Source organism: Chiloscyllium punctatum, chromosome 17 (genome assembly GCF_047496795.1).
Source record: "Chiloscyllium punctatum isolate Juve2018m chromosome 17, sChiPun1.3, whole genome shotgun sequence".
In the NCBI taxonomy this organism is placed as follows: Eukaryota; Metazoa; Chordata; class Chondrichthyes; order Orectolobiformes; family Hemiscylliidae; genus Chiloscyllium; species Chiloscyllium punctatum.
Window position 1 is genome coordinate 96,598,073 of NC_092755.1, and position 23,922 is coordinate 96,621,994.

The 23,922-nt window shown below is 43.8% G+C and overlaps 1 protein-coding gene across 6 annotated transcripts in view; it reads left to right on the forward strand.

Moving 5' to 3' along the window:
* Nucleotides 1-23,922, forward strand: part of LOC140488164 (uncharacterized) — a 231,625-nt gene that overhangs the window by 187,241 nt on the left and 20,462 nt on the right. For 5 of the 6 annotated variants that reach the window (XM_072588006.1, XM_072588007.1, XM_072588009.1 and 2 more), the window contains exons 6-8: nucleotides 15,979-16,175; nucleotides 19,912-20,179; nucleotides 22,502-22,673. In XM_072588006.1, the coding sequence (XP_072444107.1) occupies nucleotides 15,979-16,175; nucleotides 19,912-20,179; nucleotides 22,502-22,673 (637 nt within the window). Of the gene's footprint in view, nucleotides 1-15,978; nucleotides 16,176-19,911; nucleotides 20,180-22,501; nucleotides 22,674-23,922 lie in introns of those variants that run through there. The other variant, XM_072588012.1, reaches the window with a different exon arrangement.

Sequence of the window (23,922 nt, forward strand, 5' to 3'; positions counted from 1 at the left end):
TCAAGGCATGGTCCGGAGAATGACTGTCATTTATTTGTTCAGTTGAAACAGGCACAGTACGCACATGTTCTTTCTGTCTGGAAAGAACAGAGCTCTGTGTTTTTATTTTGCAGGTTCTGAAGATAGTGTTCAGGGGTGATGTGGACATTGCTTTATCTGGAGGGTATATTGAAAAGAAAATTTGAAACCTGTGCTAATTGGTTAGCTTTTCTCACAGGAACAGTTCGCAAGTGCACAAATGTTTACAAGTTTTTTTTTAAAAAGGGATATATGCTGGAAATCTGCAGAATTCTGTCACTATTTGTGAAGAGAAATCCACCCACCAGATTTTTGTAATGTCTAGGTTCCTGACAATGCCACTAAAACTATGATGATTATATCTGAAGCAGAATGTTTTTACCCGAGCTGAGAGAATAAGATAAAGGCAGCTACTTCTGGAGTGCAGAAGTATAATGACCAGTAAAGTGTATATACACTACAATGATTCAGTGATGATATTAGTGCAGGGTTTTCTCTTGAATGTATTTGTGGTGCATTTCTGGGTCTAGTGATTGAAATTGACCATATTCACATTTTAAGAACAGAATTGACGGTTGAAGATTGTTCTATTGTTTTATTAGATTATGGTTGCACTGTACCTCAAATTGGTGCCTCTGCACACATTTCATTTCTGATGCATCTTGAGAATAGGAATCTCATGTGGTTAACTATCCCTACACTATCTGTATTTCTGATACTGCTGTTCACAAACTTCTTGATTTACTTGGTATTTTCCTTTCTAACCCAGCTACTAACACAAGAACAGGACGGGCATATAAGTCATTAATATAGACTAGTAGGGTAAAGGCTTTGGTTGAGATATTCCCTTTGATTTTTCTTCAAGAATGGGAACAAGTATAATAGGTAGCAATAAACATGTCATCCCCACTTGTTGAAATGACTCGTTGATAGCTAATAGGCAAGAATCTGACCCAATTGTGTGCCTCCTCGGCATTGGGTTGTCAGGAGCTGCTTGCCAATCAGAGGTTGACATCTTCTAGGTCCTAGAGATCACTTGTGAAGGCCTACTCAGATGGGAATCTAACATGTTCTTTATCTTCCTGTCACAAGATAGCAATGCAGGGGATGGAGGAGTCAGAGACAATGGCTTGACCTTCAGAGACCATCTCATTGTGTGCCAGCCATGACTTGGATTGCTCCCAGTTTGAGCCCTCACTTCCTTCAAACATGGCGGGCCAAGACTCACCTGCCTGGGGGAGCAGCTGATCAGGACGATGGCCAGTTGAGCCCTTACGTGGCTATTAACTGACCACCTAAGAGCCTTTATTAAAGGCAAGTTGAGAAAGTCGCCCTTGGACCTTCTGGCATAGCATTTAGTTCGAGGTTGCATGAATGGGGGGATGTGAACATCTTTTTGGGGCAAACATCCAATTATTCAATTTAGACCACAAGACCACGAGGCATAGGAGCAGAATTAATTGAATATGTTCCACTATTCGATTATTGCAGGTATGTTTTTTAATCCCATTCTCCTGGTTTTTCCCATAATCTTAGATCCCTTTACCAATTGAGAAACGACCTACCACTGTTTTAATTACACTCGATGACTTGACCTTTCTGGCTGAAGAAATTCCTCCTCATCTCAGTCTGAAGCTGTGCCCCGAGTCCTTGTCTCTCCTTTTAGTGGAAACATCTTCTCCACCTCCACTCTGTGTCTCCACACCTCTCAGTTATCTGTAAGTATCAGTCAAATCCCCCTCATCCTTCCAAACCCCATTGAATACAGATCCAGAGTCTTCAACTGCTCCTCGTATGACAACCCCTTTATCCCCGGGATCATTCTTGTAAACCTCTTCTGGACCCTCACCAATGGCAGCACATCTTTCCTTAGATATGGGGCCCAAAACTGTTCTCAGTAATCCACTGTGGTCTAACCAGAGCCTTGTACAGCAGTACATTTCTGCTCTTGTATTCTCAGCCTCTTGACCAAATGCTAACATTGCATTTGCCTTCCTAACTGCCAACTGAACCTGTCTGTTTGACCTTAACAGAATCTTGAACTGGAACACCTTTGTGCTTCAGATTTCCAAAGCCTAACCCTACCGAAACGTTGATTTCGCTGCTCGTTGGATGCTGCCTGAACTGCTGTGCTCTTCCAGCACCACTAATCCACTATTTCGAAAATAGTCTATGCCTCTATTCTTCCTGCTAAAGTGCATAATTTCCCACATTGTATTCCACCTGCCACTTTTTGCCCTCTCTCTCCCAGCCTGAGCAAGTCCTTCTGCAGCCTCCTTGCTTCCTCAATGCTACCTGTGCCTCTACCTACCTTTTGTGCCATCTACAAATTTAGCAACAATGTCCTCTGTTCTTTTGTCCTTGAATGCTTTGATCCCAAATTGGACCCTGCAGAACTCCACTAATCACTCACTGCCATCCTGAAACAAATTCCTTTATGCCTCACGACCCTATGGAGGGAAAAGTTTCATCCTTTGTTTCTGCATTTTAGGATGATTTTCCTCCCCTAGCCTGGAGCATTAAGGAGGCTAGTTGCTGAACTGCTGCACAGTCTGGGCATCATGGAATTTCCTGGAGATCGTAACTGGTTAAATTGTAGCTTAGTCTCTTATTGCAGCGGCTAGATGCTGGAGATCTTTTACAAAAGTGAACTGACTATGCCAGTGTTACTTTAAGTAATTTTTTTTGTGGAGTTACTTGGTTGTTAAATATCAAGCTTCATAGCTACATTCTAAAAAATTTTAATACTGTTACCTTGTCTGGTTATCAAGAAATATCAAGATATTTCAAACTGCATAGACTGTTTGAATATCTTGACAGAAACTTAGTGGCTTCCCTCATGATTCCATCTGGTCTTACTGGCTTGCTTGTTCAGGCTGCAACTGAGGATTGTCCAGCCTCACTGTTCCCATCGATTCTGAGCCTAAGTTCAGATGTAATATTTCATTGAGGAAATGAAGGACAATGCAAAGGAACCCAAAGCAAGAAGGTAATTGGATAGATATATTAATGTTGCTACATTTCAGCACATTTTCTTACACTATACTCATCAAATGGAGGTGATAGGCTGATGAAGAGAAGGACTTATTGCCTGAGCAATAAGTGTGCTTTCCACATTAGACCGCTACATACATCAGATATATTACTCCACAGTTGTGATTAAACATTTAAAGACTGCTTAGGCAGTGTGTGGGGGGTAAGCATAATTGAGCACAAACGTAATTTGGAACGCTGGTAAGATGTCAATGGATTCTAGTAGGCTTGTATGATTTGAATTCTTGTAGAAATACCTAACAGCACATTCATAAGCACATATACACTGCAAAGAATGCAGCCAGTGGCAATAAACCTTCTTGCAGTTGTTGTCCTATGTATGAACAAGCTGATAATTCAGTGAGCCAGCTGCTTTACAGTGTGGTCTTTTGTACGTCATTGGGTTAAGGTGGTCATTTTCAGTGCAGGAGTGGCTTTTACAGTTTTGCACTCAGTAATTGGGCGGTACAGTGGTTAGCACTGCTGCCTCACAACGGCAGAGACCCGGGTTCAATTCCTGCCTCAGGCAACTGTCTGTGTGGAGTTTGCACATTCTCCCCCTGTGTCTGCATGGATTTCCTTCCACAGTCCAAAAATGTGCAGGTTAGGTGAAGTGGCCATGCTAAATTGCTCGTAGTATTAGGTGCAGGGGTAAATGTAGAGGAATGGGCCTGGGTGGGTTGCTGTTCATAGGGTCGGTGTGGACTTATTGGGCTGAAGGGCCTGTTTCCACACTGATACAAAAGCTCAGTATGTCTGCAGTCAAAAAGGAGATCGTTAGAGGAGACCAGTTATAACCTAAAGCACAAAAGTGAAAACAAATATTAATCCCATCCTTCCAGACTCTGTTAAAGATCACACAATACCAGGTTATAGTCCAACAGCTTTCCGAGTACTGCTCCTTCATCAAGTGATCGTGGACTCCAATAATATTTCCAAATTCTGGTAATATCTGAAGCAAGAATTTAAATTTTGACGACACTGTAGAGTGAAAGATTGGTAGCTACTGATCTATTTTGTTAGAATAATGGGAGGAATTTGCTTTTCTTGGGCGAACTGGTTTGCATAATATAAAGTTTTGGATTGGCTATTACTAGTGGAGGTGCACTTAAAGCAAAACTTATTTGCATTCCTGATAAATTTTATAGAAAGGTTGCTGGAAAATCCAGTGAATCATGGAATGCATTGAAATCTGGGTAATTGACATTCGATTTAACTGTGCTGCACTTAGTTAATAATTTGCACAATTTGTACAATTTTCTCCATTTGGTTGGTTTCATTTGCTCATTCACAGCGATGTTTGCTACCCTTTAGCTTACATTTGTGTTCAGTTTGTTATATAAATAAATGTGTGTCCCACAGCCGGTTAAATATAAGGCAGTAGTGATGTAGCTACTCAATGTTCGTTCAGCGCCTTGCTGTAGCCCACAACATTTGGACATTAGCAGGTCTATTTTGCAGATTTCAACATCAACATCAACATCAACATCAAGTCTGTGGTAATGTGGCCAGCTGATCGGTCACTTGTAGCTATGTGTTTTTAAAAAAACACTTTTTCTGTATAAGATGGGTTTTGTTAACAATGCACACAGTCCATCTTACATGACGTTTTTGTAAAATAATACTTTCTGATGCGATGGGATGTGGTCCTTGCTGGCAAGGGCAACATTTATTGTCCATCCTTAATTCCCTTAAATTAGTGGTGAAGAATCCCTGTGAGCTGTTGTTGGTGCTGTGTAAACGTCTTAGTGCTGTAGGAGGAAGCTCCAAGATGTTGACCCACCAAAGAACAGCTTAAAAAGTGCCAAGTTGGGATGGCGTGAGAAATGATATTTTATGAAGAGAATAAAGTGTGAGAACAACTCTCCAGCTCAATGAGGAATGCAAAACCAGAAATAGGAATTGTCTAGCACTAGTTGATCTGCTGGGAGAAAGTGAGCTTACAGAATATTATTCCTGTTGAGATGGTTGGTTATGGGAAACTGATCTGTCAGTATTTAAAAGGGGTTGGACATAAACTTGAGGATGAGAAACCTACAAGGTTATGAAAATTGGGAATGTGAGACTAAACACACTATTTCCATCAGAGAGTCAACATGGGAATGGTGGGACTAAGAAACTCTTCCACTGATTCCCTGAAGACCAGCTGTGTCTCCTGTGACATATTTAGGTCATTGGAGAGATATTTATACTCTGATATCACCTGCCATTGTGCTAATACCACATTACAAATATCTCAGGAGGGAGTGGCCCAATAGCCTAGGCAACTAGGCAGTCTGATCCTGCCCATACCTCTATCTTGATCAATGTGTAATACCTCTTTCACCTGTTCCAGTCATTCCCTCAGGCGACAGCTAGGATATGCTGTCAAAAACATCAAGGCCTACCAGCTCTTCTCAGGAGCTCTGTTACGGTAACAATTGCTCTTTATAGAGTGTGTAACTGTGCTGCACTAGATTACAACATATGATATTTGCAAGGCTGTTTAAACTTAGCTGCCACAAGGTTCTGTGTTCCACAACAGGCCTCCCCTAGGTTCACAATCCAATTACTGTGATATATTTCAAGCTTCAGGACATGGACATGCACAGACACAAATCCCACTGATTCATCTCATTGAAGATCACAAACCTGGGAATGTTCAATGCTGAGGCAGGAATTCTAAAATGCTCAAACTGATAGGTCGTGACACAATAGCCACAAAAAAAACTATCATGCTTCCTGTTCCAGTCAAAATGGATGCCAGCAGCAATTGACTGATGATTTGGAACTTATGGTCCCCACCTTCATTTTTGGCTTTCTGATGCAGACTTGCTCAGTGTCAGAGAGGCAAAACCCAGCTCATTGTGTTTGTTGTTTGTCACCTTCCTTGGGTTTTTCAGCAATCTCACTTGTTGCCTATAATATGTGATACATTCCCTTCGGCCAATATATTATTATCCCTGTAATGCTCCAAAATAAGCTAGGCAACTACAATTATAGAAGAAATGTCATCCTTTAAATTATAGTTCCCCTCCCGTTTTGAAAGGAATATTCCCAAAACGAATTTAGAAATAGCCAGGATAAAAGCTGGTGCTTTATGATTAAGTGTTTTTTTTAAAAAACCATGTAGTTGCTTAAGGAATTGAAGCTACATGAAAACGAGCTTCCATCTGACACTGCATTGATCTCACTGAGTGTAATCAGAAGTTGATATCAGCAAAAAGTGATCATCAGTCAAGAATTTTATTGCCAGTTGAGAGTTGTGTGCTGGTTAATACAAATAAATATTAAACCTGTACAGTTGTCACCCACGATGGATGAGTGGACTAAGTGTTTCATTTAAAACCTTCAACGCTCAGTTACATTTACAGTATGGCATTTAAACATGGAGCCTAGAATTGGAGCTCTTGTGGGTGTGGACATTTTCACAGATCCTGCTGTGCCACTGATTTTATGAATGTTTACTCTGTGCCAGTTGTGATAAAAAGATTATGAGAGCTTTCTAGTTCCAGCCTGTCACCGTACTGGGATTTATCCTTCCTATGGTATCAAAGCAGTCACTCCACAAGTTCACCCCACCCTTTCTCTTTAGCTCAGAACCACCCAAAAATGGAAAATCATAAGCTAGGACATTGTTGGTGTCTTAATCTTAAATGTGACCCAGTCTTTCTTGTTCTCCATTTCCTTGTCCTTTTTATGAAACTTCCATTGTAGTTTTTTTTTTAACCTTCTTTAATGCTTTGGGAGTGTTGCTGAACAAAGAGAACTTGAAGTGCAGGTTCATAGCTCCTTGAAAGTGGAGTCGCAAGTAGATAGGATAGTGAAGAAGGCGTTTGGTATGCTTTCCTTTATTGGTCAGAGTATTGAGTACAGGAGTTGGGAGGTCATGTTGTGGCTGTACAGGACATTGGTTAGACCACTGTTGGAATATTGCGTGCAATTCTGGTCTCCTTCCTACCGGAAAGATGTTGTGAAACTTGAAAGGGTTCAGAAAAGATTTACAAGGATGTTGCCAGGGTTGGAGGATTTGAACTATAGGGAGAGGCTGAACAGGCTGGGGCTGTTTTCCCTGGAGCGTCGGAGGCTGAGGGGTGACCTTATAGAGGCTTAACAAAATTATGAGGGGCATGGATAGGATAAATAGGCAAAGTCTTTTCCCTGGAGTGGGGGAGTCCAGAATTAGAGGGCATAGGTTTTGGGTGAGAGGGGAAAGATATAAAAGGCACCTTTTCACGCAGAGGGTGGTGTGTGTATGGAATGAGCTGCCAGAGGAAGTGATGGAGGCTGGTACAAATGCAACATTTAAGGGGCATTTGGATGGGTATATGAATAGGAAGGGTTTGAAGGGATATGGGCCGGGTGCTGGCAGGTGGGACTAGATTGGGTTGGTGTATCTGGTCGGCATGGAGGGGTTGGACTGAAGGCTCTGTTTCCATGCTGTACAGCTCTCTGACTCTATAATGCTGATTTATGTTACTTGATGGAAATGACCTCAATATCAGTCAGTAATCAAAATCACTGACATGTCCACATTGCTGTATATTGTTTTCCTTCCCCTCCCTGTTTGACTATTACACCTATTCTTTTCATTGTTGAAAAAGGATATTGGAAATATCTGTAGTTTTAGCTCAACTAGAACGCTTAACATGTAGAACTTAGGTAAATATTTCCTAAAATTCCAAGTAACCCGCAGAGGGAGTTCCACGGTCTATTTTGTCTGTTTTGAAAGTTAAGGTTATTTATTGTGGAGGGTATTTCCCTTTTATAAACATGAAATTGGTCATTATCTCTTTGCCATGAGTGGGGTTTTGTTGTGTGCAAATTGGCTTCTACGTTCTTGACATTACAACAATGAGTACACTTCATAACCGCATGAATATCGGCACAGCACTTTTGAATATCTTGATGCTCTGAAAGGTGTAATGAATGCAAGTCTCTCTTTACTCAAATCATTTACCTATTGTTATGGCGATACTTCACAGGCAGACTCCTGAAAATACACTAATATTTCAACTGTTACTCCTGTTTTGCTTTTGGTTCTCTGCCTTCTCATTCCAAAGATGAGACTAATCCTGATTCATGGCTGCCTTAAAATGAAATGCTAATAAAGTAGAAAGTCAAGCATGTGTCCAGGCATGGATCCAAGCCCTTTATTCGGATCCTTAAAATGGATGCACAAGTGGTTCCAGAAGCTGAGGTCTCTTTGGGAAAACTTCACTGTTTAATGAGGTCTTTGCAGTATGCATTCTCCCTCTTGTGGCCTGTTGGTGTTCTTACCTGTAGACATTTCAAGAGCTGGCTTTGCAAGGATTCAGTGACTCATATTAAAGCTTCACTGGAATCTATTTGACTTTGCAACTATGGAAATTCATGTTGACAGAAGAACAAAATGTGAGAATAAAATAAAAACAAAAATGGATGCTGGAGATCTGATCGGACTTGATTTGATTAATTGTTGTCACATGTATTGAGATACAGTGAAAAATGTTTTGCGAACTCTCCAGGCAGATCATACCATACAAAGTGCACCAGGGTAGCAGAACAGAGTGCAGAATACAGTGTTGCAGCAGCAAAGAGCAAAGGGGGATCAACGATAACATTTGAGAGGTCTATTCAGAAGTCTGATAACAGCAGGGATGAGGCTGTTCTTGAATCTGTTTGTGTGTGTGTGTGTGTGTGTTTTTTCAAACTTTTATATCTTCTGCCCGACAGAAGAGGGTAGAAGAGACCATAACCAGGATGGGAGGGGTCTTTGATTATGTTAGTTGTTTTCCCAATGTCCACCCACCTCCATAACCAGTGCTCCTCAAAAAAACATTCCAGAAGATTCCCCTGGCTTCAGAAACGCCATTAGCCATGCGGCTGATGCAGCTACCACCCCCACGCTGAGTGATGATGTCACTTCCGCCCACATCATGGCCACTCCCACAGCCCCTTCGGCCCTCACATCATCGCTGATGCCACATGCTCAGTGACTTCCCCTACTGCCATGATCACCACCACTTCCGCCTCCACCAGCGCCACTCACCTGCATTCTGCTGACACGCCCCCCACAGACCCCACTGTCACTATCCCCACACCCAGAACCCCGAGGGCAACATTACCCCAGCTCATGCCTCCATCCCCATTCCCCCCACCATCTCACCCACTCCAGGTACTGGCTCCGACCCCACTCCCAGCTCCACACCCGCACCAGATCCCAGCTCCCGGCCCTGCCGAGTTTTCACCATCCCTCCAGACCTCCCACTCACTGAGGACGAACGATCAGTCCTCAGCAAAGGACTCACCTTCATCCCCCTCCGTCTACGCATCAATGAATTTAATACATGACGTGACATCGAACAATTCTTCCGTCGCCTCCACCTCCGAGCTTACTTTCACAATCAGGACTCCCGCCCACCTTCCGAGGACCCCTTCGCCCACCTCCAACACACTGTATCCACCTGGACGCCCCGCGCTGGCCTATTACCTGCCCTCGACCTCTTCATTTCCAACTGCCGCCGGGACATTAACCGCCTCAACCTGTCGTCCCCCCTCCCCCACTCCAAACTCTCACCCTCACAACGCGCAGCCCTCCAATCCCTCTACTCCAATCCCAACCTCACCATCAAGCCAGCGGATAAAGGGGGCGCAGTGGTAGTCTGGCGCACTGACCTCTACACCGCTGAAGCCAAACGCCAACTCGAGGACACCTCTTCCTACTGCTCCCTCGACCATGACCCCACCTCCCATCACCAAACCATCATCTCCCAGACCATACAGAACCTCATCACCTCAGGAGATCTCCCACCCACAGCTTCCAACCTCATAGTCCGGCAACCCTGCACTGCCCGGTTCTACCTCCTTCCCAAGATCTACAAGCCTGACCACCCTGGCCGACCCATTGTCTCAGCATGCTCCTGCCCCACTGAACTCATCTCTACCTACCTCGACACTGTCCTATCCCCCCTAGTCCAGGAACTCCCCACATACGTTCGAGACACCACCCATGCCCTCCACCTCCTCCAAGACTTCTGTTTCCCCGGCCCCCAACGCCTTATCTTCACCATGGATATCCAATCCCTCTACACCTCCAATCGCCATGACCAGGGCCTCCAAGCCCTCCGCTTTTTCCTCTCCAGACGTCCCCAACAGGACCCTTCCACTGACACTCTCATTCGTTTGGCCGAACTGGTCCTCACCCTTAACAATTTCTCCTTTGAATCCTCCCACTTCCTCCAGACCAAAGGCGTAGCCATGGGCACACGTATGGGCCCCAGCTATGCCTGTCTCTCTTTTGGCTATGTAGAACAGTTGATCTTCCGTAATTACACCGGCACCACTCCCCATCTCTTCCTCCGCTACATTGATGACTGCATTGGCGCCACCTCATGCTCCCGCGAGGAGGTTGAGCAATTCATCAACTTCACCAACACATTCCACCCTGACCTTAAATTTACCTGGACCATCTCTGACACCTCGCTCCCCTTCCTGGACCTCTCCATCTCCATTAGTGACGACCGACTTGACACTGACATTTTTTACAAACCCACCGACTTCCATAGCTACCTGGATTGCACCTCTTCTCACCCTATCTCTTGCAAAAATGCCATCCCGTATTCCCAATTTCTCCACCTCCGCCGTATCTGCTCCCAGGAGGACCAGTTCCACCATAGGACACACCAGATGGCCTCCTTCTTTAGAGACCGCAATTTCCCTTCCCACGTGGTTAAAGATGCCCTCCAATGCATCTCGTCCACATCCCGCACCTCCGCCCTCAGACCCCACCCCTCCAACCGTAACAAGGACAGAACGCCCCTGGTGCTCACCTTCCACCCTACAAACCTTCGCATCAACCAAATCATCCACCGACATTTCTGCCACCTCCAAAAAGACCCCACCACCAGGGATATATTTCCCTCCCCACCCCTTTCCGCCTTCCGCAAAGACCGTTCCCTCCGTGACTACCTGGTCAGGTCCACACCCCCCTACGACCCACCCTCCCATTCTGGCACTTTCCCCTGCCACCGCAGGAACTGTAAAACCTGTGCCCACACCTCCTCCCTCACCTCTATCCAAGGCCCTAAAAGAGCCTTCCACATCCATCAAAGTTTCACCTGCACATCCACCAATATCATTTATTGTATCCATTACTCCCGATGTGGTCTCCTCTACATTGGGGAGACTGGGCGCCTCCTAGCAGAGCACTTTAGGGAACATTTCTGAGACACCCGCACCAATCAACCAAACTGCCCGTGGCCCAACATTTCAACTCCCCCTCCCACTCTGCCGAGGACATGGAGGTCCTGGGTCTCCTTCACCGCTGCTCCCTCACCACTAGACGCCTGGAGGAAGAACGCCTCATCTTCTGCCTCGGAACACTTCAACCCCAGGGCATCAATGTGGACTTCAACAGCTTCCTCGTTTCCCCTTCCCCCACCTCATCCTAGTTTCAAACTTCCAGCTCAGTTACTGTCTCCTTGTCTTGTCCGACCTGCCTATGATCTTTTCCACCTATCCACTCCACCCTCTCCTCCTTGACCTATCACCTTCATCTCCTCCCCCCACTCACCCATTGTACTCTATGCTACTCTCTCCCCACCCCCACCCTCCTCTAGCTTATCTCTCCATGCTTCAGGCTCACTGCCTTTATTCCTGATGAAGGGCTTTTGCCCGAAACGTCGATTTCACTGCTCGTTGGATGCTGCCTAAACTTCTGTGCTCTTCCAGCACCACTAATCCAGTAGTGTGAAGTGTAGACAGGGTCAACGGATGGAAGGCTGCTTTGTGTGATGGACTGGGCTGTCTCCACAACTCTCTAATTTCTTATGGTCTTGGGGAGAGCAGTTGTCAAACCTCACTACAATGCATCCAGATAGGATGCTTTCAATGGTGCATCTCCGAAAATTGGTAAGAATCTTTGTGGACATGCTAAATTTCCTTGGCCTCCTGAGAAAGCAGAGGTGATGTTGTTCTTTCTTGACCATCACGTAAATGTGGATGGACCAGGACAGATTTTTGGTGATCGTCACTCCCAGGAACTCCATGCTATTGACCATCTTCACCTCACCACCATTGATATAGGTGGGCATCCCCTCCACTCCACTTCCTGAAGTCAGTGACCAGCTCCTTCATTTTACTGACTATTTGATGTTTTCTGTACACCATACCGCTAAGCATTGAAGCTATTTCCTGCACTTTGTCTCATCATTGTTTGAGATCCAATCTACAACAGTGGTTTCATCAGTAAATTTATAAATGGGGTTGGGCAGAATTTGACTACACAGTCATGAGTATGTAAGGAATGTAATGGGGGACTGAGTACACAGCAATGTGGGGCACTGGTGATGAGGATTATCATAGAGGAGATGTTGTTGCCTATTCTCACTGATTGCGGCCTGTGGGTCAGGAAGTCAAATATCCAGTTACAAAGGGGAGCTGAGACCTAGGTCTCGGAGTTTGTTTGAAATTATGATATTGAAGGTAGAGCTGTAGTTGATAAGTAGGAGATGAACATAGGTATCCTTGTTATCCAGATGTTTCAGGGATGAGAGTAGGGCCAAGAAGATGGCACCTTCTGTGGACCTTTTGCGCCGATAGGTGAATTGCAAGGGATCGAGGCAAGGTGAAAGCTGGGGTTGATGTGAGAGATGGCTAACCTCTTGAAGCACTTCCAGCCCCAGGCAACTGTGTCTGTGTGGAATTTGCACATTCTTCCCGTGTCTGCGCGGGTTTCCTCCGGATGCTCCAGTTTCCTCCCACAGTCCAAAATGTGGGTGAATTGGCTGTGCTAAATTGCCCATGGTGTTCAGGGATGTGTAGATTAGGTGCATTAGTCAGGGGAAAATGTAAAAGTAAAGGGTAGAGGAATGGGTCTAGTTGGGATACTCTTCAGAGGGTCAGTGTGGACTTGTTTGGCCAAATGGTTTGCTTCCACACTGTAGGGACTCTATGACTCCATCATAATGATGGAGGTCAGAGCTATCATTCGGTAGTCACTGAGGCACGTTGCACGACTTTGGCACCGGGGTGATAGCAGTCTTCTTGAGGCTGGTAGGGAATTCAGACCAAAGTAAGGAGAGGTTAAAGATATTAGCAAATACTCCTCCTAGCTGGTTCACACAATCTGAGTGTATGGTTGGAGATTCCATCCGGGCCAGTTGCCTTCCATGAGTTCACTCAAGAAGGCCGATCTGACATCTCTGGCAGTGACAGTGGGTACAGGTGCATCTGCGACTGTTGGGATAGGTAACATCATTTCATTGACCTTCTGTTCAAAGTTCGCATAGAATACATTGAGCACTTCGTGTAGATGTAATGTTGCCTGTGATTCTGTTTGACGTCACTTTGTAGCCTGTTATATCGTGTAAGCCTTTCCACAAAGGGCAGGTGTCTGTGTGGTTAGTCTGGGTCCTGAGCTCCATTTCGTATTGCATTTTGGAGTTTCTGATGGCCTTGCTGAAGTTCATACCCCTATCTCCTTTATAGGTCAGAGTTGCTTGACTTGGAACGCCTCAGATCTGGACTTCAGCAGGGAATGAATCTCCCAGTTCATCCATGGTTTCTGTTTGGGCAACATTCAGGTTAACTTCTTTGGCTCACAGTCTTCTACACACTTACTAATGACAGTAGAGGCATACTTGTTTATGTTGGCCACTAAGTCCTTGAATATTGACCAGACTCTAAAGCAGCACCATAGAAACCCTTCTGTTTCATCCACTAATTTCTGGAATGGGTCATCTCGTTTAGTTTCTGCTTGTCAGCCACGAGGAGGAGCACAGCATTATGATCTGATTGTCCAAAATACGGATGGGGAATGGTCTGGTAGGCATCTTTGACTGTGTAGCAATGGTCAAGGATGTTTGAACCTGTGGTGGGACAGTCAACGTTTCAATGTATTTTGGTAGCACTTGACATGATTGAAGTCACCAACTATGATGAACAAGGTTTCAGGGTATTCCATGGCAAGACTATGTATGTAGCATAGGATATTTCATCAAGTGCATTCTTTACTTGTGCTTGGGGTGGGATGTAGACTGTTGTCAGGTTAGTGGAGGTGAACTCATGTGACCGATGGGAGGGATGGCTCTTCACTATTAAATATTCTAGGTCTGGGGAGCAGTAACTCACAGGTTTGCCATGTCTGAGCACCTGGAGGTGTTGATTGGGAGGCAAACCCCACTGCCTCTTTGCCTTGACCGAGGACACTGAGCAGTCCATTCAGTGAGCTGAGCAACCCTCCAGTTGCAAGGCACAGTCCGGTGTAGCAGGAGTGAGCCTTCTCTCTGTAAAGCAGAACACACACCATCTCTCAATTCCCTTTGAATGTTGAGTCTTGCTTTGAGGTCAGCCATCTTGTTTTCAGTGTTTGCCAGGATATATGCTGGTGAGGGGAGACTTGAAACCCCCAAAGTTGCAGTCTCACCTGAAGTCCAGTGCATCTCCAGCATTTCATGGGTAGGTGTCTACTTCTAGTCAATTGACAGGTTCAAACATCCTTGACCATTGCTACACAGTCACAGCCTTGAACTGGGGGTGGGGGGGAGGGTCATGTGACCGGTTTGGTCAGCCCTTCTCAAAGGCAGGTTACCGTGGGGTCAGGTCTTGTTCCCATGCTGGTTGGGCCTCCGTTCCAAAACAAAAGCAGAAATCACTAAATGTAAGATAGTTAGCAGACTGACATTGGCTGATTGAAACAGTAAATATCCGATGTTTTGGAAAGATTTGGCTTTAGTTATTTAAGATGATAAACAAAAGATTTTGGGGATATTCTGTGTCAACTAAGGAAATCAAATATATTTCATGTCGTCAAGTTATACAGCTGTGTGACCTATATAAATATAAATTCTAATCGACCCATTCAGAGATGTTATTACACACTTTTGGGACTTGAACCTGGTCTCCTGGCTCCCAGATAGTGATACTGCCACAAGATCACTGTACACTAGTCCAAAATATATATTTCTGACTGAAACTGCAAATGCAAAACCAGGGAGGAATTTGTATCCAGTACTGCCTGTCTATCTAATTGAGTGAGTCAAAGATGTTGGGAGTATGATTTCAATGAAGTCTTCGTGTCAAGAGTTCTTTTAAACTTTGATTCCTGTTTTATCTGGTTTTAAACTCTGAAGGGAAAATGGAACCAACCTGATGGAATTAGGGTCCGACCACCTGGGAAGCCAAGGGGTCTGTGGAAGGTTATGATTCACAAGTGATCCAAGGCAAAGGAAATAACAGAAAGCCAATGTCACTTGCTCAGGGATTCAGGATACTGTTGTATCTGTATGTGCAAACTCCCTTACAGTGTGAAGAGAAGGGATGACAGAAAAGTGTAGGGAAGACATGACCTAATGCACACTGAGTAAAAGAGAAATTTTTGCAACTAACCAACCATTTGCAGATGCTAGCCTCTGTGTAAATTGATATGTACATAATAGGTAGATAACTATTTAATGAATGGTGCCTTTCTTAGTATTGCATTGTGTTCATTCTTATTGGGTTTTGCAAATGAACATGAGTTTGATAACAATATGGTTCCTGTGTTGCATTTTTAGATATTCAAATCACAATTCTGCTCTATTCAGCCATCCTCTTGAAAATTTTTTTGAAAAAGCTACATATCCTCTCCAACCTACTTCACATCCCACTCCTGATGAATCTGAATTGAAGATAAGGGTCTTGTAAGCATTTTGTGGGAATTGTACTGTGTGCTTCAGAAGGGAGCTCTTCATTCTCTGGTCAATTGGCACTTACATCAGTGCCAAACAAGTGCTCCCCAATTGTAGAATTGCAGAGACTGGGCCTGATGCTGTCAGAATATGTCATGGAGGTGCATCTCCCCATGAAAAGACAAAACAGGCATGAACCTGTTGTGCTGAATGTCCTATGTTTTATGTTGTAATCATCATTTAAAACAATGGTGTATTTTAGTGCTTTCTGTTCTAATCCTCTCCATCTGTATTTCAGGAAAGGGTGACGCAATGCTGTGTAAGCCCCTCTACAAAGGCAAAGGACACCGATGCCCTAGTACAAGAGAGAGACCAGTTTTGCAGTTCCGATGAGAGAGAACAATATGGCACATACGAAGAGAGAGGGTCCAGCGCAAATGAAGAGCGTGATGGGTACTGCAAATACCTGGAGCACAAACAAAGCCAGCAAGAAAAGTAAGAGCTCAAAAAAAGCAGTTGCTCAAATACCTGAAAATTTGGAACAGCGAAACATCAGCTGTGATCGAAGTCCTGTCTTGTAGTGAAACAGTAATGGGCAGCTATGACCTGATTCTCATAGTAATCTTGGTTTGCTCAAGTGTTCTTACTCTGCTGACCTAGTTGTTGGTGGGTGAGCAGTAGACCTGCTTTATTGTCATTACTACCAGCAATCAAAATACTTTCACTTTGAAGGCTCCTCTTTTGGTCCTCTTGACATTCTCTTGAGGATTACTTTTGATTTTCAGGAGCTGTTTTTTTGTTCTCCCCACCTCCTTCATTAGGTGATGTACTCCTGTTACCTGCTGTATTTGGGCTGCCATTTGGGGTATTTGGACTCTCACCGAAGTAGACTTAAAAGGATTCATCAGTGCCCACATCGTTGCTCCATTAATCTTAAAGCCACAACATAGAAGGAAACATTAATTTCCAGACAATCACTATTTAAAGATTGCAGACATAAATTCACAACAAATGCTGTTTAAAAAGAAACTGACACAGGAGGTTGGCAAACGTGGTGCCACTGATTAAGAAGGGTGGTAAGGACAAGCCAGGGAACTATAGACCAGTGAGCCTGACCTCGGTGCTGGGCAAATTGTTGGAGGGAATCCTGAGGGACAGGATGGACATGTATTTGGAAAGGCAAGAACTGATTCGGGATAGTCAACATGGCTTTGTACGTGGGAAATCATGTCTCACAAACTTGATTGAGTTTTTTGATGAAGTAACAAAGAAGATTGATGAGGGCAGAGAGGTAGATGTGATCTATATGGATTTCAGTAAGGCGTTCGACAAGGTTCCCCATGGGAGACTGATTAGCAAGGTTAGATCACATGGAATAAAGGGAGAACTAGCCATTTGGATACAGAACTGGCTCAAAGGTAGAAGACAGAGGGTGATGGTGGAGGGTTGTTTTTCAGACTGGAGGCCTGTGACCAGTGGAGTGCCACAAGGATCGGTGCTGGGCCCTCTACTTTTTGTCATTTACATAAATGATTTGGATGCGAGCATAAGAGGTACAGCTAGTAAGTTTGCAGATGACACCAAAATTGGAGGTGTAGTGGACAGCGAAGAGGGTTAAATCAGATTACAACAGGATCTTGACCAGATGGGCCAATGGGCTGAGAGGTGGCAGATGGAGTTTAATTCAGATAAATGCGAGGTGCAGGACAGGACATTTTGGGAAAGCAAATCTTAGCAGGACTTATAGACTTAATGGTAAGGTCCTAGGGAGTGTTGCTGAACAAAGAGACCTTGGAGTGCAGGTTCATAGCTCCTTGAAAGGGGAGTCGCAGGTAGATAGGATAGTGAAGAAGGCGTTTGGTATGTTTTCCTTTATTGATCAGAGTATTGAGTACAGGAGTTGGGACGTCATGTGGGGGCTGTACAGGACATTTGGTTAGGCCACTGTTAGAATATTGCATGCAATTTTGGTCTCCTTCCTATCGGAAAGATGTTCTGAAACTTGAAAGGATTCAGAAAAGATTTACAAGAATGTTGCCCGGGTTGGAGGATCTGAGCTACAGGGAGAGGCTGAACAGGCTGGGGCTGTTTTCCCTGGAGTGTCGGAGGCTGAGGGGTGACCTTATTGAGGTTTACAAAATTATGAGGGGCATGGATAGGATAAATAGGCAAAGTCTTTTCCCTGGGGTTGGGGAGTCCAGAACTAGAGGGCATAGGCTTAGGTTGAGAGGGGAAAGATATAAAAGAGCCCTAAGGGGCAACTTTTTCACGCAGAGGGTGATATGTGTATGCAATGAGCTGCCAGAGGAAGTGGTGGAGGCTGGTACAAATGCAACATTTAAGAGGCATTTGGATGGGTATATGAATAGGAAGGGTTTGGAGGGATATGGGCCTCTCATCTGGCAGGTGGGACTAGATTGGGTTGGGCTATCTGGTCGGCATGTACAGGTTAGACCGAAGGGTCTGTTTCCGTGCTCTATGACTCTATGACCTTTTGAAGTATAAAAGGCAGCAATCTAAACGTGCTTTCCGTTAACTGATGAGGGTTACACTAAACACTTGCATGTTTATCTCACACAGTGCAATTAAAGTAATTCACAGGATGTGATCCCTTTGAAATGTGAAATCGCATAAATGCAAATCTTTATTAAATAAAACAGTTCAGTATTATAAATTAACGAGTTGACACGATGTTTGTTACAATAGCGTTCATTGCATTTCTTCCCCCATATCATAGCTTCTGAACGTTTGCAGGCTTATGCTAAAGACTCCTTTTGTTTTCATTAACAATGAGTTAATTACACATGACTTTAAAGTTTTCTGATGCCAATTCACTGAATATTCTGTTTTTGAAAGATTTGAAACTGCTCTCTCCCTCCCTTTCCTTTGCAGCTCCTCTGTCTTGTTTGCAGCCTCACTTACTCCCCAGCCCCCAGTCTCTCTGCCACATGGGCTCCCAGCCTCACCCTTAACAACCAACACGGCCTCAGGTCTTGATGACCCCACACCCTCCAGCCTCGCATCCTCTGCCTGTGGAATTCGCACTACCTCTGGCCCCGCAGCCTTGCTTACAGCCAGCGTTCAACTCCTATGCAGCTTCTCTCCTACGTTGTCATGAGCCTATGAACGTAAACTTGAGAGAGTACCAGTCTCGCGTTTGAGGAGCAGCTCCTCGCAGTTTCTGTCCATTCTGTTTACAGGATGACTTTCCTCTGGTCATCCCTGTGATTGAACCTTCCTGAGCATTTTTGGGGAAGTTGCTCTGTGTATTTTGAGTATCTCCTACTAATGTGCACCATTCCTGTATAACCTCCTGTGAGTTAATGGACCTCTCTGCCAATAAGAAATGCAGTAATCCAACATCACCAGTAACACAGTGACCAACAATATAATGTAGTTGGATCTCCTTGTTGATGAATTTTACGTGAGTGAAGTGAGGCGGAACTGGAGTGCAGTCCTCAAAATGTCTTGGTTCGACTCCTAGTAACTTATAGTTGTCAAACTTAGGTCTCGGCCTTAAATGTTGTTTAGCCAACAATGCTCACTCCTTTAGAGTGAATTTTTTAAAAAACCTCCGGCATTAAGTCAAACAAACCATAATATTTTTGATTTGATCTTGGTGTAAATTCCTGAGTTGCTCCAACAACACCCTGAGCAAGAAGTCATGAGAAACTAAGTTAGGATTCCAGGTTTTGGTTGTAATATTCATAAGGGGAAAATATAATTCTTCTTCATAAATGAAGTGAAGCTGGTGATCAGGCTTGGCTGTAATAATCCTCCACATCCGAATGTCCTGCTGCTACTCCAGGCCTGTACTTGTAGAATGACCACCTGTCTGAGGAATGACTGATCGCTGGCAACCATGACGACATACCTAACTAAGGATCAACATCCAGGTTAGCAGAGTAAACAGTATATGGGTGGAGAGAAAGCCTAAAGGTCACTTTACTATTTGTGAAATAATTCTCAAAAAGATTGCAGTGATAAACTCCATTTTGGAGTATTGTCTTAAAACTAAACTAATGGGAAATGTGTTACAGAAGCACTAGTCATGAAGAGCTTCCCAAAGCTTTCACTCCCTTTCGAGACTTGTTGTTGTCTGAAAAGGCAGGAATTGACTTAAATTGCAAACTGATGGATTAAAAAAGAGTAAAGGATTTCCTGCAACCTAACTGCATAAACAGAAGCTTAATAAATCTCTTAGACCAGTTTTCCTTTTCTTGAATTGCAGCTATCAGGCATTGTCACCCTGCAAGGAACCCAGTTCCATTCTGGCTGCATCCCCCAGAAAGGAACATGTACAAAGTCAAGCATCAGTATCCTCACAGTCAGAGATGACCCCTTCCAGTGAGCAGCCGAGCTTCTTTCAGGATCCAAGAAATATCAATTATGGCCTTTCAAGTTATGAATTGGAATCGCCAGATGATACAGACAGTCTCCAGTCCACTGATCCATCTACACAAAATTGTCCACCTTCCCAGGGATTCTCATTTTTGGAGGTAAGTGAGGGTACCTACTCTTGTGGGAAACAGCACAAAATCATTTCTTTGTATACACTTGTTGAACATCAGTCCCGAGAGGAAAGCCCAGACAGGCAGTAAAATCCTGTAATTGTGCTAACTGTATACTATGTTTGGTAACTGTAAGGTACTTGATGGCTAAGAATGGTGTCTTTTCCATTTTTTTCACTTTAAAAGCAGCGAAACTGAGAAACAAGTCTCAAGTGGCATATGGACTTGCAGATACACGCGGAGCTAATGAGATCCTCATGCATAATAGAACAGCAAAGCAATCCTTAAATTGGACATATTCTTTTTCAAGTTGGTCAAGTGCATGTATAGGGGAGGCCCTCCAGTGCATTGCCCATTCTTCAAGTGTGTGTTTGTGCGTGCGCACAGAGATCAGGCACACCATGATGTTATACTAGAGGGTCCAAAGTAAAACAAACGTTTATATTAACAATTTCCATATCTATTGAACTGTAGTAGGATCATGAGCAGAAACTATAGCTGAAGTCACCCACCTCAAATCTACGGTGTCCGAGTTGATGACCTGCTGAGTTAAATTTACTGAGCCCAACTCTGATTGAATGTTTTCCTGGACAGAATGTTCTACCTCCAACCCCGCCTTTTCCTGTCTCCATTACTTTGAGAACCAATAAACAAAAGTGACCAAAATAAATGAAAGACAGATACACTTTTCTTCCGAATATCCCAGTGATTGCCATGGGCATTGCACAAGAACAATGTTATGGAAATTATTCTTTGAAGACTATAGATTAATCAAAGTTGGCAACACTCCTTCATGTAGATCAGCACTAAGTAATGCATTTGCTGAGTAAGTTGGAAAAGAGAGTGATGAGTTAAATCTTACACTAATCATTAGAAGGTAGTTCAGTGACTGACCCTGTGGAGGAGGGCGAACATTGTAAGTTGCAGTTGAAATGTAGAAAAGGCTGACTATCTAATACAGTAAGCAATTAAGTATATCTAAAACATTTAGTTGTTATTTTTAAATTAGAGTCAGGCTGATACAGAGGTTAAAATTTTTCTTTTAACCTCTGGATCCAAATCCACCTCCAAAGACTGGCGAGGTGCAGTGCTTCCAGGAAGTCAAACTCTTTCCATTAACCAGTTAGGAATTGTGAATGTTTCTAGTGGAATGCTTCCTGCATCACTAGGTCTGGAATCAAGTTCTCCTGTAGACCTTGAGAACCAACAGCAAAGTTAACCCTCTGCTGAAGTACTGAGGCAGTGCTGCAGTGTGTGAGGGTACTTGTTGGGTTAGATGGAAATGAAATTTGTACCATATTGAAGAAGAGCAGGGTAATTTTGCCCAGTCTCCTGGTTGTTACTTATCCCTCAATCAACATGGAAAACACAGATTCTCTGTTAGTTGTCCTATGGTTTTTTTTGTGGGCTCTTGCTGTGCAGGTATGATCTACTATAATGGTGACTGTACTTCGGAAGTACTTAATTGGCTGGAAAGTATTTTGAGATGTCCAGTGGTCATGAAAAGCACTGTATTTGCTAGGTTTTTTTTTGTTGAGAAATACAAAATTACAAGATTATGCAAAAGCAGCCACCAAGTATGTGCAAGCTGCTTGAATGAGATTATCAAGTAAACCCACTTGTCTCTCTCTGTCCCCACAGCCTGGTGAATGATTTCCCTTCATATATCTAATCAAGCCTCTTTTGAACCTACTTGCACTACTTTGTCAGGCAATGCACAGGATTGCTGATGATCATAATTCACTATTTACAAATGCTTGCATTGTGTCTCCTCTAATTGCCCAGCCTATCTCTGTAAACATATCCCCTATTGTTTCTGACAACTCTGCCACTGAAGAGTTTCTCCCTGTTTATTTCCTCAAAGCTGTTCATGGTTTTGGACTTTTCTAAATCTTCAGATCTTCTCTTAACATTCTGTTCAATTTAGCAAAATCCATTCTCTTGTTATAGAAATACCTCATCCCTTGTGAGATCCTTCATAAACACCCAGACAGTCTACTGTAATAAATCTCTTACCTACACCCTCCCTAAGGTCATGACGTCCTCCCTAAAATGTGATTCCCAAAATCAATCACAGTCCCTCAGCTGAGATTTACCATAAGTTCTTAACTGTACTTCATGTTTCCATAAAGCCAAAGATCCCTTATGTGTCTTTAACGTTGTTTCCTGCGTTAGAGTACCTGATGTTGATGTTTAATTGAGAAATGTGATATGGTGTTCACATTAATGCCCTTCAAAATAACTTGTATCCGGGGAGATAAAATTGAACTTGAATCTCGACAGCCATCTTTCCCAATATCTCTCCCTCAGCCCGTTACCACACTGGACAGCTGTGCTCAGAAGAGTCGGATACAGCTTGGCAGGAAAACGTTACGTCGGGCACCAACAAAACACAAGAAATCAGGCTTTGGAGACCAACCTGATGGCACAGATCAGTTCCTCCACAGGACCGACGATTCCTGGATGTATAAAGATTCCACAGGTGAGTTAGCACTATACTAGGTGGGAGACTGGGTGCGTTTTACTAGTTGAAACAGTTGCAGTAGACCTATTTGATTCTGTTTAGGTTGTTCTGTATAAAACAAGCACAACATCAAAGTAGGACAGATGCTGGAAAACCAAACTATGCTGGAAATATTCAGCAAGTCAGGTAGCATCACAAAAAGCTAACCCCCAAGTTCATTGGTTGATAGGGAAGACAATTGGAATGTTGGCCTTTGTTTCAAAGGGAATGGAGTGTAAACATAGGGCACTCTTGCTAAAAAAAATTGCACAAGGTACAAGTTAGGCTGCACTCAGAATACTATGAATCACTTTTTTGTTCCTTATCTAGGGAAAGATATATTGGCATTGGAGGCAATCCAGAGAAGGTTGACCAGATGAACACTGGATATGAAGGGGCTTTCTGTTAAGCAGAGGTTTGGATGTTTTGGCCTGTACTTTAGAAGAATGAGAGGTGCCCTTATTGAAAAGTAAAACATTCTTAGGGAGCTTGATAGGGCTTGTGGAAGAGTCTAGAACCAGAGGGCATCATTTCAGAATAAGGGGATCATACATTTAAGATTAAGATGAGGAAGAACTTCTCGGAGGGGGCAGTATATTCATGGAATTCTTTATTGCAGAGGGATGTTGAGGGTAGGTCACTAAGTATATTCAGGGTTGAGATTAACTATTGTTTAATCCGTAAGGGATTCAAAGATTATGGAGCAATGTCAAGACATTGGAGTTGAGGATTATCAGGTTTACCAGATCTCGGTGAATGTTGTAGCAAATTCGAAAGGCTGAATGGCCTACATCTGCTGTTATGTCTCATGGTCATTTATGGCGACAGAAATAGTTAACATTTCAGTTTGATGACGTTTCATCAATTTTTGATGAAAAGTCATCACCCTGCAGCATTAACGATTCTTAGTTGCTTTTAGAAATTGTATTTGTATTGCATCAGTCAGTTCTGTACAGGTTCCTTGCTGTTTGGTTTTATTTGCTGTATGTTCATTATCTGTGCATCTCTAATCTGATGTGAAGTGGATTAGGTGAGTGCACTGTGACCGGCAGTCAGCATCACCAAGTGGAGAGTGTGAGTGAGGGCACTGTGACAGGGAGTCAGTGTCACCGAGTGAAGAGGGTGGCTGAGGGCACTGTGACAGGGAGTCAGCGTCACTGGGTGGAGAGGGTGAGGGCACAGTGACAGGGAGTCAGCATCACTGGGTGGAGTGTGTGAGTGAGTGCAC